General features: G+C 44.0%; 1 protein-coding gene across 1 annotated transcript in view; it reads right to left on the reverse strand.

The window, feature by feature from the left end:
* Positions 1-6,066: 6,066 nt before the first annotated feature.
* Positions 6,067-13,152, reverse strand: part of pomgnt2 (protein O-linked mannose N-acetylglucosaminyltransferase 2 (beta 1,4-)) — a 19,174-nt gene continuing 12,088 nt past the window's right edge. Inside the window, exon 2 of the mRNA XM_034874843.1 lies at positions 6,067-9,356. Coding sequence (XP_034730734.1) covers positions 7,469-9,271 — 1,803 coding nt within the window. The 5' untranslated portion in view covers positions 9,272-9,356 and the 3' untranslated portion in view covers positions 6,067-7,468. The remainder of the gene's footprint in view (positions 9,357-13,152) is intronic.

Raw genomic sequence — 13,152 nt, forward strand, 5'->3', positions numbered from 1 at the left:
CTAACTATAAGCTTTATTAAAAAGGAAAGTCTTAAGCCTACTCTTAAACGTGGAGACGGTGTCTGCCTCCCGGACCCAAACTGGAACCTGCTTCCATAGGAGAGGAGCCTGATAGCTGAACGCTCTGGCTCCCGATCTACTTTGTGTGGGACATTCAAGTATTTGGTAAGTATAACACTTTTTTATATCAAGTAAACTCAACTTTATTTATATAGCACATTTAATACAGTAAACTGTATCACAATTTGCTGTACCTAAACATGACATCCCAATCAAACAGTGCAAAGCAATCAGTTCAGAGTGGTCAAATGTCAAGATTAATGGGAGACACACAAAAACTCACACACCTAACATCCCGAGTTGCACTTCATGATAACGTATTAAATTAATAACACAAAGTATGGGTCTGGATTGACCTGATTCATTGGAATCATCAAGTCAAGTCAGAAAAACTGATGGTGTGAGAAAAACTAGCTAGCTTCTTTCCTCACTCGTGGTCTGATAAACAGTTCCTTCTGCCACTCCCCAATGAGAGTCGAGTGCAGATTAGAGTCGGGCATGTGTCACTTTGCGACCAGTGTCCTTCAAGATGCTAACGAGAGATTTCTGTAATATCTGAAGTAGCCTCCGAGATGCTAATGAGAGACTTCTGTAACGTCTGTAGTAGCCTCAGAGATGCTAATGAGAGACTTCTGTAACGTCTGAAGTAGCGTCAGAGATGCTAATGAGAGACTTCTGTAACGTCTGTAGTAGCCTCAGAGATGCTAACGAGAGACTTCTGTAACGTCTGAAGTAGCCTTGGAGATGCTAATGAGAGACTTCTGTAACGTCTGAAGTAGCCTCAGAGATGCTAACGAGAGACTTCTGTAACGTCTGAAGTAGCCTTGGAGATGGTTATGACACATTGTTAGCCTATTTTTATAAAAACATCTGCTACTGAGCCCTAACGTGAGCTACAAGGTAACAGAGCCTTTAATACATTTTATACATTGACGTTGATGATGTAAAGTTATTCGCTGTCAAAGTGACGTCAAAGTGAATGGTTGCGGTCTTGTGCCAAAGGTGTGTCATGAAAGCTTACATACAGCCAATATACAGACAGTATTTACAGCATTTAGAGATAAAACCAGTAAAAGAACTGTGGAGGTAAACGTGCCAGCTCATTAGATGATTGTCCCACTGCACAAAGCAGTGATCACAGAGCCATCATCTTCCTCTTCATCTCGCACCTTCACAAATTGCTAGCAGTGTTAGTGAACACTAGAGACGAGCAGGATACTCGGCTGAAACGAGTATGCGGTATGGACAAAGCACTTTTGCCAAATACAAGTGTTATTCGAGTACTATCTGTGCTCGGATTGAATTTAACTCAGATTTGGGTCACGGACTGTGTCTGCGTTATGTGATAGTCACAACGCCCCTCCTCTACACACACGCTCTGCTCACCCACACACACACACACAGAACACGGAGAAGTGAACAGCCCTCTCTCTCTCTCTCTCTCCCACTCTCTTTCCCTCAGTCACTCAGGTCCGCGGGTCTTTTCTGTTAACGTTCAGGGTTTCTTCAGCTTCAGGTTTGTTTTTTACTTCAGTTTGTGGTACTTAATTAGTAACCAGTAGATTTCTGGTAAACGTGGTTTTGTTCAGACGTGGTGCTTGGCAGAATGCAACTCGCGTTGCGTCTCTGTCGTTTTTTTTTTTTTTTAAACCTCTGCTGGTTTTAATTTATTCAATCTATTTGATCCGTAGAACACAGTTATTTTTTATTATACAAGCACATCATGATGTTTGAGGAAGGTATTCAGAGAAGTACCGGTGAGCAAGGTTCAAATCCAGGTCCTAAAATATTCAAGCAGAACAGACATGCTTTTAATAGTTAGTGAAATAATAATGGCTGCCTGATGGCTGGGCTAACATGAAGCTGTTGTATATTTTTATTAAACTTCAGACCGCTTATTGTCCTATACATTTTCAACACTCATTTCTAGGACTATATTATATTATAAATTTCCTCTTTTTTTAGATTTATTAACCATCAGTATGGTGTTTATAGTGTGTGTGTACACACGTCACCTCATACCTTATGTATGCTGTTTATGATGTCTCTGTCCTGGCTCCCCGGGCTCAGAGGGTAAACGGAGAGATGGAGGGGAGAAAGAGAAGAAAAAAAGCAAACGGAAGAATTACATGAGAGAGAAGTGATTGCTTCAGGAGAAACCACGAGACACCAGCAGACAAAAAGAAAGAAGAACAGGAAGAAAAGGAGGAGCAGAGCAGTGGAGGTAATGAGGCTGATAACTGTCTAATTAACCATACTGAAAACACACACACTACCACAGCAATAATGATCTGTGTGTTCTCTTTGGAAATTATGCCAATGAACGTCTCTATCTGCCTGTGTGATGAGCCAATCAGATTCAAACTGAAAACACTCACCATGTTTTCTTGTAGCTCGAGCAGGTTAACCTGAACAACTGAGTGGCATGCCTGTCTCTTACACCCAATGATTGTAATTCAGGAGTAGCACTGTGTCTTCTCCCCAACAAACAGCACGGGATCAACTCAAACACTGATCCTGTCTCTTATACCCCAACAATTGAGGCAGCCAGTGGCACCGGCAGAATCAACTCTTCAACATCCCTGCTCTCCTCACTGCCCCTCACAGCCCAGTCCCCCACACTCACCTTAACTTCCTAACAAGGATCAAGGTGCTTGCGTGAGTGTGTGCATGTGCGTGAGTGTGTGTAAGGTGAGACAAGAAAGGTTCAGCAATGACTTCAAACACCAAGATGAACCTCCCCCCAAATGAAAGGAATTCAGCTGAAACTCCTCCGCATACAGCAGGTCTCTGTCACCATAGAGGGTTTAAGCTGCACGTATAGCGATGTGCACGTTGAGCAATAATGTGCACGTGTGCAGCGATGATGGGCCCGTGTGTAGACATGATGTGGATGTGTAGTGATGTGCACGTGTAGTGGGGACGTTCACGTGTGTGGTGATGATGCGCACGTGTGTAGCAATGATGTGCATGTGTAGCGATGATGTGCACGTGTGTAGCAAGGATGTGCACGTGTAGCAATGATATGCATGTGTAGTGATGATGTGCATGTGTGTAGCGATAATGTGCACGTGTGTAGCAATGACGTGCACGTGTGTAGCGATGATGTGCACATGTGCACTGATGATGTGCACGTGTGGTGATGATGTGCACGTGTAGGGATGATGTGCACGTCTGTAGACATGATGTGTAGACATTATGTGCATGTGTAGTGATGTGCGCAAGTAGCGATGATGTGCACGTGTAGCAGTGACGTGCACATGTGGTGATGATGTGCACGTGTAGGGATGTGCACATGTAGGGATGATATGTACGTGTTTAGCAATGATGTGCACGGATGAAGCAATGGTGTGCACTTGTGTAGAGATGATGTGCACGTGTGTAGCAATGATGTGCACGTGTAGCGATGATGTGAACAAGCCGTCTAGTGGTCAGCAGGTTCTTATTTAATCTTATCCAAGGGGTTTTATTTCACCTTTGTGTTTATAATTTACAATTGAAGCCTGACAAAGAGAAGAGGAAATACATTACAAACACCTACAGTTTAAATGACATAATATACAATTTGATTTTGATTTTGTTAATACCTGTATCTTTAAATGTAGAAATTTATTCTCACTAGGTTTTCTTTTTTTCTTGAAGTTCCTACATCGATTAACAAAGCCAACAAGTTGATTTGTTTGAGTGAATGTTAATTACTGACTACAAGCCCTGGGCCAAACGTACACAAACACCCTGCTGTGAGCGCTCTGTCTTTGCATTAATAGTTTGCAGACACGTCTCGGCTGATTGGATATCAGCTGGGACACAACCAACCAATGAGAGACAGCCATCAGACCAGAGAAAACACAACTCAAAGCCTGTTGTTCAACCAGGAAACTGTAGCAAAACGCTGCATACTATTTAGAGACTGAACAAGCCCCAGATTACAGATCTGAGGAATAACTTGATTGGCCAGTTAAACTGGAGAGGCGGGCTCTAATCCTATATGTAGAATGTGACAGTTGCTGTATCATTGAAGAGCAGCACCAGAATGGCAAACCTTCCTGCCACAGTGAGGTTTTATCTGCTTCATGACTCTTCTGAGCAACAACGCACCTCACCTTACAACTTCTTAGTGCACAAAGCAGACTCTGAATCTGCTCTTTTGTTTATAGATTTTTCTAGTTGTCCTGTTACTTGATGGGATAGGCTACGCTGCCTTTAAAGGTTTGGTTGGTATTATTTTTTCCTTGTTTATTGCTATTTTTGTCTTGATACTGTGTTTGAGTATTGCTGATTATTGGCGAATACTGTCTGACGTGACTACCTGTGCACAACGTTCATGTGACTCTTTACCAGTGTGACTACCTCTGCAGGGTAAATCCAGACAGCTAGCTAGACTATCTGTCCAATCTGAGGACTATGGTTACCTGGTCCTCAGATCTCTGCAGGGTAAATCCAGACAGCTAGCTAGACTATCTGTCCAATCTGAGGACTATGGTTACCTGGTCCTCAGATCTCTGGAGGGTAAATCCAGACAGCTAGCTAGACTATCTGTCCAATCTGAGGACTATGGTTACCTGGTCCTGAGATCTCTGCAGGGTAAATCCAGACAGCTAGCTAGACTATCTGTCCAATCTGAGGACTATGGTTACCTGGTCCTCAGAGCTCTGCAGGGTAAATCCAGACAGCTAGCTAGACTATCTGTCCAATCAGAGTTTTCTGTTGACTAAATCTACTTCTGAACGTACACATGTTCCACTAGAACAACTTCCTTCCTGAGATTATTTAGCAGAGGCTCCGTGGCTCCGTCCGGACCTTAGCCCCGCCCAAGACGATTGTGATTGGTTTACAGAAATGTTAATAAACCAGAACACGTTGTTCTCCAATCCAGGAATACTGTGTAAACTAGCCAGACCTTCTTTTGCAGCGCTGTGAAGGAAGGTCTGGACATGCAACTATACTTGCATTGATGAGGGCCTCAACATGATGAACATGATTTAGCCAAGAAATATAATAAAGGCATATAATAACGGCCTTTTAAACTGCACCCTGCTAAGTGGCTCAGCGTCCTTAAACCCTTGTACACTTAGATCCAGAGCAGCCATCCATGCAGACGCCACTGTAATAGATTATTTGATTTAGTGGTTCAGTTCTTTACCTTCTTAAATAGAAATCAGCTGAGGTGACTGATAAGAGAAACTCAGAAATGGACAGAGACCCCCCCCAGGTATTAAATGTATAGGTCAATTAGACATGTGTTGTATTTTCAGTCGACAGATTAAATATGATCCCTTTGATGACACATAGCTGTACAACGCCTAAATCTTTTCTAAAGAACATTCAGTTTCTGTTCATTTCTGTGTAGTATATTATAGAAGAACTGAAAGAAAGCAAATAATTCACAGCCTGCCACAGCTCCTCTGTGCTAATACAACAGTGATGGAGGGAGGGGGATGATTTCATGTCATGATGATAAATCTACTGGGGGGAGTTATTCAAATCAACTCCTGCAAAGGAGAGGAGGAACATGAAGACACGCCATTATTCCTGTTGGCTTTAATAACAACAGATCACGCACACACACACACACACACACGCACGCACACACACACACACACACACACACACAGAGTCCATTTGGCCAGCTGCACCTGTCAAGTGGCATCTTGTCTCTGCAGTTAAACCGGCAGAAAACAGCCATGGGAACAGAGAGCCCCATGGGAACTGAAGAGAGGAGCGTCATGGCTGTGCTGCTGTAATGCATCTCTGGATGATTTCAAGTTTAAGCTTCTCTTTATCAGAGGAGCAAAACTCATTGACTGAAAACATAAAACAAAACACACCACAGCTCCTGGCTGCTTTCTAGTTACAATCAATCTAATCAAAGATACCAGAACTGTTCTTTGTGGAAAAATAAACAAGACTGTGCATTGCAGTGTTTTCTCTTTTTGATCAATATATGGTTTTGGGTTAAGTATTGTAAAATTGTATTATTGACAGAAACTGCTGAAAATAAACAGATACTCTGAGAAATAAGCTTCTTTATTCAATCACAGTCACTGGAAAAAAACTAACTATTTTCTAATGTAGAAAAGGTTTCACTGAGCACATACTGAGTTGGGACAGGGGCACGCACAAATCTAGCCAACAACACAAACACATCACATCCTGCACACACAACAATGGCAATCTCTTAAACGTGCATCAGCAACAGAACTGCATCAGAACTTTAGAAGAAAATATCAGAGAACAAAGGTGGCGAGCAGTCAAACAAAGAGGCCAATGTAATGCTCATTGATATAAAGTAACAATGGCACAATATCAAACATGTCGGGGGCAGTTTTTAACTTGTGCCATAAACCATCTCTTGCTACAACACATACTCACACAGACCAACCGACAAGTAGCACTTTCTTAGCAACACGAGGAAACTGCCAGCTTCACATGTCTGTTTCAATGTCAACATTGTAATTAACAGCTGGAAAACTTTTAAGACATAGTTAAGACATATAGCTGGGAATTTCAGTTTAGTTAATCCTATGCAGCAATATGTCTTATCATAATGTAAATGCAGTAAAATCTGATTGTCTACTAAATATAGCCTGGTCTAATCGATTCACTCTCCACTCAAATTATATTAGTTATGGTTGTAATCAGTGCCAATTAGAGGGAAATCCTTTAGGGCACGCAAACACTTGGAAGAGAACAGTTTAAAGCTCTTTCATCACAAAATGCTCCATGGAATGAAATTCCACCTATCCCAGAAATATGGATTACTGCGGCATTCATGAAAACTTGTGCTCTGCAGTACTCTTACACCAATCCATTACCATGTCTTTAGAGACTAGGTTTAAAACTGTCTAAATCTGAGCCAAAAATAGAAGTGTGAGAGATGTGTAACATGAAAAAGTAGTAAGGCGTGAATGATGGAAAATGTTGCTTTGGTTTTGGCTAGGTTCAGCAGATAGTGGTGTATGAAATCAGACAGCTGGAAGGTAAACTAAGCCACACAGCTAGCACGCACACAAGAGACACTGGACAAGTCAGAAAACATTACAAATCTTGCTAGTCTAAAATCTTTTTAGGATCTTCACAGAAAAGCTGTATTGCATACTGTCAAAGGTAAAGAACCAGTGTTTGGACTTATACTTAAAAAACATGTTAAATATTATTTGCACATAAATAAATCTGCTGATTTTAGTTCTGGTATTTTCAGTGGAGACATAGCACTTTCACTTCTTTCATAGGTACAGGAAATACACTTTCCATGGATTAACGGCCAATTCTGTTGAGTTCTGACCCTGTGGTTCAGTGTCTGTGTGGTCTGTACAGGCAGAGTTCAGCAGCCTGCTCTAGGATTAGACAGATATGACAAGTAACTGTTCCAACTGCTGTCTGGAACAAGCTTTGTGTAGTGTTTGTGTTAGGTCCTGCACATCAGAACATCTGCGAAAGGGCCCAGGAGGTTCTTGTTGAAGATGCACCTGACCCACACCAGGTAGGTAGTGAAGGGCTTAATGTTCTCTGAAAAGGTGTAGTTCTGCTGGGGGAGGATATAAGGCATATAGGTGTTCTCTCCTTGCTCCTGGATCCACACCTCGTACTTCACCTCTCTCACCTTCAGGTACTTCAGATTCCACGGGATCTGCCAGGAGACGGTGAGTTTAGCCTCGTTAGGGGTTTGGACTAAGGTCTGACACTGGGCTTCTCTGACCCGGCCTGGGTGGACTGTGCTAGTCGACTTTAACTTCTTCATGCTAGGCTTTGTCTTCATGCCCTCTTTGAGGACTTCCACAAAGGAAGGGATGTCTACCAAAGTGTCCTGGTAGATCCGGTAGAGCCACTCTGGGTTGCGGCAGCACAGGTGTCGGGGGACATCTTTGCTCGCCACTATTCGCTCTCGCTCCTCTTTCTCCAAGTGAGCGATGCCTCCTTGTTCCCAGGGTCTGTCTGGGTGGGTGATGGTGTTCTCCTCCTTGGTGTTTCTCCAGGAGATGTAGTGAAGGTCCATGCCTGGGAGGGTGGCTAGGGTTTTATACGGGGTGTACTGCTCTGGGTTTACTGCAAAAGGGAACAGCTCCACTACGGCAGCTCCTCTGGGAAGGAAGAGCGAGGTGATCAGCTGAGCCCCATGCATACTGACCAACATGGACGCCCCGCTGATCACCTGGACGACACCGGGGAAAGACTGTTCCTCCAGGGACACTGTGACCACTCTCATCTGGAACTCCTGGGCCAGTGCCATAATTAGCTCTGCTTCATTCACAATCAGCCTCGTTGCTGAACGACTAAACACAACTATGTATTCAGCCTTTTTCTCTTTACCATCTTCAGCACTCCCTCCATCCTTCTCCATTTCCTCCCCGCTTGAGATGTTCATTTTCTCCATCAGAGCCTTGGCAAACTGCCGGATCTCATTTCCTGAGACCAACATGTTGGCTTTGGGCCCCTGGGGTTGAACAAAACCGTACTGGTACCAGGTGGTCATCTTAGACAGGCCAACATAAGATTTAGTAAAACACATGAGCTTGCCAAAGTTCCTCAGCTGTTCTTTCAGCAGTGGCTGCTTGCTGCTGAGAAGTCTGTAGAGGTCAAAGTGTGGGCCTTCAGCCCAGCCTTCCATAAAAACCAAACGCGCCTCATCATCTAAGTCTGAATACTGTCTCATAGTGTAGAAGACTGGGATCAGGTCATCATGGAACACATGCATTAGGTTGTCTGGATTAAACCGGTTAAGGATTAGTGTCACATCTGGTACAAACACAGGCTTGGGCATGAACTTTAAAGCTGCCACTGGGAGCTCTAAAAAGTTAAAGTACTGGGTGTTGTGATCCTCTACTGAGGACAAGTCCAGCAGGGCAGGTTGGAAGCGCCTAGACCCCAGGTTAGGCAACATAACAGAGGAGTTGGAGTGGAAGAACACAAACTCCTCTGCCTCCGAGCAGTAGCAGAGGTAGTCGAAGCGGCAGATACGGTCGGTGTGCATCTTGCCGGTGCAAACCATGCGGGTGCCATGCTCCTGAAGAGCCTGCAGGGCAACATGGTAGTCGATGTGGGCCTGCGAAAGCTCCTGGGACTGCCGTGTCATGTGCAGCTCTTCCTCCAGCAAGGCGGCGTGCTCACTCAGCTTGGAATACTTCCAAAGCAGAGCTGCGACTACGGACACCAGCAGCCCGTTGAGAATGGCGCCCACGCTCATCCTGCAGCCAGCCGCTGTAGTCCGCATCACTTATGCTGCAGAGCCTCCTCTCCACTCCCACGGGCCTCCAACCTCAGAGGGAGGCAACGAGACATCCGCCAACAGACAACAACTTAGGGAAGGGAGAAGAGGGAGGAGCAGGGGGTGACCACAGGGGGAAAAGGGCAGAAAGGGCAGGGTAGGTGAGGAGAAAGAAAGATGTGATCATTAAGCCAAACTAAAACCACAACTAAAAGTCTTTAAAGGAGATAATACAGCTTTCAAGTTCATACTAATTTCTGTGATTATACTAGAACACGTTTATATGCTATAATGTTAAGACAAATATTAAAAAACGTATAATTATACTGGCCATGGAAGCTGTACCTGCATTCTCCTTCTGCCTGGGATGCCTGTCTCTTTAAGCCCCCTCCAGATAATAGTCTGCTTTGAATTGTCAGCATTTCCGGATCTCCGGAGTCTTTGCTGTTGCTGAAGCACTGCAGTGTTTTACCATTGCACATTCCACTGCTATATATACTAGCAGCTAGCTGAGTTAACCTCTGCTCATAGCTTACATTTGAATTTTAGCCTACATGCACATTTCTGTAACCGAAAACAGAGCAGATTATAATAGAGAACAACAGGTCTCTGCTCTCTGTCTGCTAGCCTGCTGTGCTACAGAGCCTCTGCTATGTCCTGCCTTCAGCACCCCCCTTTTCTAAAAACTTGATAAAAGAGCTTTCTGAACTGTCTGTGAAAAAGATTAAAGGAGAAGAAAGAAAGCAGCGTGCGCATAAATGACAGCCAAACACAGTTATGACTCATGTTGAGCTGTAATGGAAACACTGTGCTGCAACAAAGGGCATCCTGCTCTGCCTTTGAAAAAATGAAAGCTCAAATGGGCCGATCTGGAATCTTGCTTATGACCTCGTAATGGGCAAGGTTACCTCCTCTTTCTCTGCTTTGCCCGCCCAGAGAATTTGGCCCACCCATTGCTTTCAAACGAGCATAGTGGCAGTTGGTCAAGGCCACACGCCCCAGCTTCCACCGCACCAAGGCTGAATTTTGGGAAAGAGACTTCCGATACAGTAATAGGGACCACTATGGTCTATATAAAAGAGACTTCCGATACAGTATTAGGGACCACTAAGGTCTATATAAAGAGACTTCAGATACAGTATTAGGGGACCACTGAGGTCTATATAAAAGAGACTTCAGATACAGTATTAGGGACCACTAAGGTCTATATAAAAGACACTTCAGATACAGTATTAGGGACTACGAAGGTCTATATAAAAGTATGCAAAGAGCACAATGTCATGGGACCTTTAAGGTATGGCAACGCAAGACTAACAACAGATGAAGTGTTTCTTGAGAAGTGTGTTTTATTGATCAATTTTAAATCAATTTACATTGTCTTTGATATCTCTTTTTCCTCTCACTTTTCCTAACTTAGTAGTGCACTCCCTGTTACCGCTCACTCTCCCTCAAACAAAGGCACTGACATCACTCACTCACAGTTAATGTCTAAAGGCCTTTAAATGTAAATGTAAATGTGCTGTATTTATATAGTGCTTTTCTAGTCTTAACAACTACTCAAAGCGCTTTTACATCATACAGGAAACATTCACCATCACACACATTCATACACTGTGGCCGAGGCTGCCGTACAAGGTGCCACCTGCTCATCAGATACACACTCACACACAACTACAGTCCGATTTACAGCACCGGGGGAAACTTGGGTATCAGTGTCTTGCCCAAGGACACTTCGACATAGCAGGGCCAGGGATTAAACCACCAACCTTCCTTCCGATTGGCAGGCAACCACTCTACCATTGAGCCACAGCCGCCCCGCACCAAGGGTGTGACATATAAACACAGGCAGCAATGCAAATTTACCACAATTCAATAAAAGGTTTGAAATTGGTGCAGACCAGGGACTGGCGCTGTCCCAGAGCAGCATCTGGCAGGCTGAGGTCAGCAGCTATAACTACTGTAAGCTGTCGTAGTGAGTTCCCTTTAAGCAAAAGACTTGGAGTGAATCTGAGTTCACTCTGTTAAACCCTTAGGGAAGTAAAGTCACTAAAAGTAAACTTTCACCATTCTCCTTTTACATGATTATTACTGTCTGACCCTTCCCCTTTAAGACAGGTAGCCATGTGGGCAGCGTGTGTGTGTGTGTGTGTGTGTGTGTGTGTGTGTGTGGCGTTAGTCAGACGGGGTTTATTGATAATGGAAGTGAGACTCTCCGTGGGCGTTTCTCAATCTGTGTTCTTCTATGGACTTGTGTTCTTGTGAAACGTCATGTTTGGTGGCCAAAGTACCTACCCAATACACAAGTTAGCATTTAGCCAAGAACAGTTTAAGTCCCCGGATGTGACCTCGACACGCCCATTTTACCGAGGATACATCGGATGGTAACTTGTGTGAACTTGGCCGGGCCGGTATCCCAGCATTCAATTTGGGTGTAAAGCGCGTATGGTTTCCGGTAAAACAGATGTTCACAATTTACGTCTATTATTAAATCAATAAATTCATTTTTAAGATGTTTTAAGGCAAGAAGTCAGCTGTGTAGATTTTGAATATAGACAGTTCAACGAAAATTGATGGTGAATTAAAAAATCCTTCGGAGTTAGAAAGCTCCACAATCCCCGGCGGGTGTAGCAAGCTCGCCAGCCGGGAATGACTCTTGCGAGCCGGTCAGTCAGTCAGCTCACAGACCACTCTGGCCCCACATTTAGACAGAGCCCTCTGGCCCCACATTTAGACAGACCCCTCTGGCCCCACATTTAGACAGACCACTCTGGCCCCACCTTTAGACTGCCTGATAGAAAAGCTGCTACCAGCCAGGCTAAAGCTAATATACAGTGGTGTGAAAAAGTGTTTGCCCCCTTCCTCATTTCCTGTTCCTTTGCATATTTGTCACACTTAAGTGTTTAAGAACATCAAACCAATTTAAACAATAGTCAAGGACAACACAAGTAAACACAAAATGCAATTTGTAAATGAAGGTGTTTATTATTGAAGGTGAAAATAAATCCAAACCATCATGGCCCTGTGTGAAAAAGTGATTGGCCCCCTTGTTAAAACATACTGTAACTGTGGTTGTCCACACCTGAGTTCAATTTCTCTAGACATACCCAGGCCTGATTATTGCCACACGTGTTCACAATCAAGGCATCACTTAAATAGGAGCTGCTTGACACAGTAAGGTCCACCAGAAGATCCTTAAAAGCTACACATCATGCCGAGACCCAAAGAAATCCAGGAACAATTAAGAAAGAAAGTAATTGAGCTCTATCAGTCTGGAAAGGGTCGCCCAAAATTACCCCAAGAGTGCAGCGACGACTCATCCAAGAGGTCACAAAAGACCCCACAACAACATCCAAAGAACTGCAGGTCTCACTTGCCTCAGTTAAGGTCAGCGTTCATGCCTCCACCATCAGGAAAAGACTGGGCAAAAATGGCCTGCATGGCAGAGTTCCAAGGAGAAAACCACTGCTGAGCAAAAAGAACATCAAAGCTCGTCTCAATTTCTCCAAAACACATCTTGATGATCCCCAATACTTTTGGGACAACATTCTGTGAACTGATGATACAAAAGTGGAACTCTTTGGAAGGTGTGTGTCCAAGTATATCTGGCGTAGAAGGAACACTGCATTTCATAAAAAGAACATTATACCAACAGTAAAATATGGTGGTGGTAGTGTGATGGTCTGGGGCTGTTTTGCTGTTTCAGGACCTGGAAGACTTGCCGTGATAAAAGGGACTATGAATTCTGCTGTCTACCAAGAGATCCTGAAGGAGAATGTCCGACCATCTGTTTGTGTACTCAAGCTGAAACTAACTTGGGTTCTGCAGCAGGACAATGATCCTAAACGCACCAGCAAGTCCACCACCGAATGGCTGAAGAAAAACAAAAT

The sequence above is a fragment of the Etheostoma cragini genome, chromosome 6 (genome assembly GCF_013103735.1).
Source record: "Etheostoma cragini isolate CJK2018 chromosome 6, CSU_Ecrag_1.0, whole genome shotgun sequence".
In the NCBI taxonomy this organism is placed as follows: Eukaryota; Metazoa; Chordata; class Actinopteri; order Perciformes; family Percidae; genus Etheostoma; species Etheostoma cragini.